The sequence below is a fragment of the Oratosquilla oratoria genome, chromosome 26 (assembly GCF_046742065.1).
Source record: "Oratosquilla oratoria isolate Oo_2021 chromosome 26, ASM4674206v1, whole genome shotgun sequence".
NCBI classification, from domain to species: Eukaryota; Metazoa; Arthropoda; class Malacostraca; order Stomatopoda; family Squillidae; genus Oratosquilla; species Oratosquilla oratoria.
In genome coordinates this window covers 19923425-19927347 of record NC_134802.1, presented here as the reverse complement: position 1 = coordinate 19927347, position 3923 = coordinate 19923425, and the positions used below count along the sequence as shown (strand labels likewise).

The 3923-nt window shown below is 32.3% G+C and overlaps 1 protein-coding gene across 1 annotated transcript; it reads left to right on the top strand.

Annotated features, from left to right (window-relative positions):
- The first annotated feature begins 972 nt into the window (after positions 1-972).
- Positions 973-1440, top strand: LOC143039301 (EPM2A-interacting protein 1-like). Its single transcript, XM_076209177.1, has one exon. It carries the CDS (start codon positions 973-975, stop codon positions 1438-1440), a length of 468 nt encoding a protein of 155 aa, XP_076065292.1.
- The last annotated feature ends 2483 nt before the right edge of the window (positions 1441-3923 follow it).

Below are 3923 nucleotides of genomic sequence, written 5' to 3'. Positions count from 1 at the left end.
CTTAAAGATCCAACAAAAAAAGAAAAACAAGAAGGACTAATACAGATCGACAGCATGAATTGGCCTGTAATGTAACAGAGCAACTCAAAAATGTAATCCCCCCCAAAAAAATGTATATTACTCAGTAGCTTTGGATGAATCGACAAATTCCACAGATTCAGCACAAGTATTGTATTTCATTCGTGCTATTACTGATAATTTCCAAATATTTGAAGAATTACTTGCTTTAGGCACCCTTAAAGAAGGACGCGGGGCATAGATGTTTTTAACAACTTCAAAGACCAATGTCATAAAGTAGGACTAAATTTTACTAATTTGGTAAGTGTGTACACGGATGGTGCTATCGACTAATAAGGTGGTCATTAAGCCTGGTTTGAATATGTACAGTCTCGACGTGTATGTTGCTCCAGCTATGTTGGCTAAGAATGAAGGATTTATTGCGCATCTTAAAAGAGAAACCAAAGATTTAAATGTGCTGATTTCTTTTCATTGTATTTTACATCAACAAAATCTCTATGCAAAATCTGTCATTTTAAATGACAGCAAAAAGTCATAAGTACTGTAAACTATATTCGAGCAAATGCCACGAAGCATCGTCAATTTCGAAACATGCTAATGATGGATAACGAAGTAATTAGTGTAGATTTGCCTTATCACTCAAAAGTACGCTGGTTGTCACAAGGGAAATTATTGGAAAAAAAATTGTCTTTACGAAGGCAAATAATTGACTTTTTTGAAGAAAATGACAAACATTGTGAATTATCAGATCCAAATTTTTACAGAGATGTTGCTTTTTTATGTGATGTGATGTCAAAACAAAATGAGTTAAACATTTCGTTGCAAGGCAGAAATAAATCTATTTTTGATATGTGGCAAAAAATTCTGGCATTTAGAAAAAAGCTGTTGTTTTTCAAGTCTCTTTTGGCTAAATCAAAACATTCAGAAGAGCACTTTCCCCAGTTTACGAAGGTAATGAGTGAAAATGAAGATATATATGACTCTTTTAAAGAATACGAGTCAGTTTTAGACTCATTAATCGAAGAATACAATAGAAGATTCAATGACTTTGAGAAGCATAACATCACTCTGAAACTTGCTTTTCAGCCTCACTTAGTTAATGTATCTGAGGCTCCCGAAGAGTTACAGATGGAGCTTATTGAAATGTCTGAAGATAATAACTTGAAATCTCTGTTTGACAACAGGGAAGATCCTATTGAAATTTGGAAAAAGGCGGTAGAAGATCCTCGTCTTCGTGAACATGCATGTCGATTGATTTCCTGCTTTTCTACAACATACTGTTGTGAATCCACATTCTCGTGCTTGACGCAAATAAAGAATTCGCTGAGAACACAGTTGACAGATGAACATTTGGATGTCCAATTAAAACTAAGAACAACTATGTTAGAGCCTGATATCAAAATGCTTTCTCGAAAGAAGTAAACTCAAAGAAGTCATTAATTTGTATAAAAAGGATCTACGTATCCACTTTTATATTCTTATATTCGAGTGATTAACGATACTATGAATATTATTTAATTTTGAAATTGCACATGAATATAAAGGATGTGCGTCTTAACAATTATAGATTTACTGTGTATATATCTTTAATGCATAAATGTAGATGCTTTCCTATTTTTTAAAATTTGAATTTTTACGTTTCTTGTGCGTTCATCATATGCCCCAATAAGCCAAATAAGTTTTTTTTATTTATTTATCATTGTGCGCCGAAGGATAAGTAATTAATTCTGATTTCATAAAACACGTTTCGTCAATTTGAACTTAGGAATTTTCGCTTCCAAATTTTTCATTATCTTGTACATTAAAATTACAAATATTTTCTCTCAACTTTTTATTATACATAATAATTGTTTTCTTTGAAAGCTTTGTTTCCCTTTCCGTTCTTTCCATCGTGTCATTTAAAATAAAGCAATAAATTAATCTTAGTTGAATATTAATTGTAATTTTAAAACCCTTTATCAAAGTGTAAAATGGGGATGTTAAATAATTTTTGCAATTTTTATTTCTGCATCTTAAAACATGACCAGCTTTTGTTTTTTTAAGATTTTGAATCTTCATTTCATAATTACATTTTATGCAATTTTTTTTGCTTAGTATTTTTGTCTCATTAAATATCAATAAGCATTTTTTGCATTTCTAAATCGTTTTGAATTTAAATCAAATTCATAAAAAGGGTATAATAAAAAAAAAAGGGTCAAGTGTAACTTCTGCATCCACTTCGAAATTTAGAAAAATGGGTAGAAAATAATTTAAAAAGTTTATACATATGTATATTTTTAGAATGAAAAAAAAAAAAAACAAACAAATAAACTGAATTTGTAGGGAGGGGGCGGAAAACTTACACCGTCCCCTAAAAAGGGATGAAATAATTGTAAAAAAAAAAAATAATAATAATAATAATAATCAGTGCGGCCTCTATGTGGGACGATGAATTGTAAGGTGGCCTTCATGTACAAAAAGGTTCCCCACCCCTGATCTAAACGAGTCTTAAAGGTTCGAACTGAACTAGATTGCACTGCCTCTGCAGGAAGTTTATTCCATTCATTAACTACACGTTTGGCGAAGTTGTTTATACCCACTTCCAAATTAAGTCTATTTCCTGACAGTTTGAGACCATTATTTCTTGTCGGATTCTCATTCAGTGTGAAAATTTTGTCACTTTTGATGTTGTCAATTCCCTTTAGAATCTTGAAGACCTGTATCAAGTCACCTCTGAGGGAAAACAGATTCATGTGTTTTAGTCGATTTTCGTATGATTTACTTTTGATATTTGGAATCAGTTTTGTGGCTCGCCGTTGTACTTTTTCTAATCTGTCAATGTCTTTAATGAGATTTGGTTACCATGCAGAAACAGCATATTCCAAATGTGGACGAACTAACAATTTATATAGCTTGTTAATGAGAGATGGACTTTTGAAGTCAAAAGATCGCACAATCAATCCTAGAATCTTGTTTGCTTTCTCAGAGGCTGAAATACACTGCTTACATGATTTGAGATCGCTACTGATAATTACGCCGAAATCCTTTTCACTATCAACATTTGTTAACGAATTTCCAAATAACTTGTAATCGTACTTACTGTTATTTTTACCTATGTGCAAAATCTTACATTTACTTGTGTTAAATTTCATTAAGCACTTTTCAGACCATTGCTGTAATTTATCTAAATCTTCTTGAATATCTAATTGATTTAAGTGAGCATTTGCCATTCCGCACGGTTTTGTATCATCAGCAAATTTGGAGACAATAGATTTTAGTCCGTGGTCTATATGATTTATATATACTATGAATAGAAGTGGCCCAAGAACGGAACCTTGAGGAACTCCACTTGTAAAAATTGTCCATCTAGATGTTTTTCCATTTAAAACAACTCTCTGTTTTCGAACATTCAACCAATTTCTAGTCCAACTGAATAGGCTACCATTTACTCCGTGTGAAGCTAATTTAGTATGTAGCCTTTCGTGGGGGACGGTATAAAAAGCTTTGGAAAGTCTAGATATATCAAATCTATATTGTTTCTTTTGTCATAATTCGAGATGACTGTGTTGTAGAATTTGAGTCAGTCACTCAAGAACGTTTCCTTCTGAATCAATGCTGGCTATCATTTATCAAACAGTTACTTTCTAAATGATGTTCGATAGCATCTCTGATAATAGTTTCCATAATTTTTCCTACGATTGAATTCAAGCTTATAGGCCTGTAGTTATTTGGTTTCTTTTTGTCACCTTTTTTGAATATGGGAGTAACGTTAGCTAGCTTCCATTCTCTTGGGACATCTCCGGATATGATGGATTTCTTGAAAATAATTTCTAATGGAACAACACTCATTTTTCATTTCCTTTAAGATTCTTGGATGCCAACCGCCAGGCCCTGGTGTTTTATTAATTTTGGGTTTCTCTATACAC

Coding starts and splice junctions, on each gene's coding strand:
- LOC143039301 (XM_076209177.1), top strand. CDS start 973: ATGAGTGAAAATGAAGATATATATGACTCTTTTAAAGAATACGAGTCA.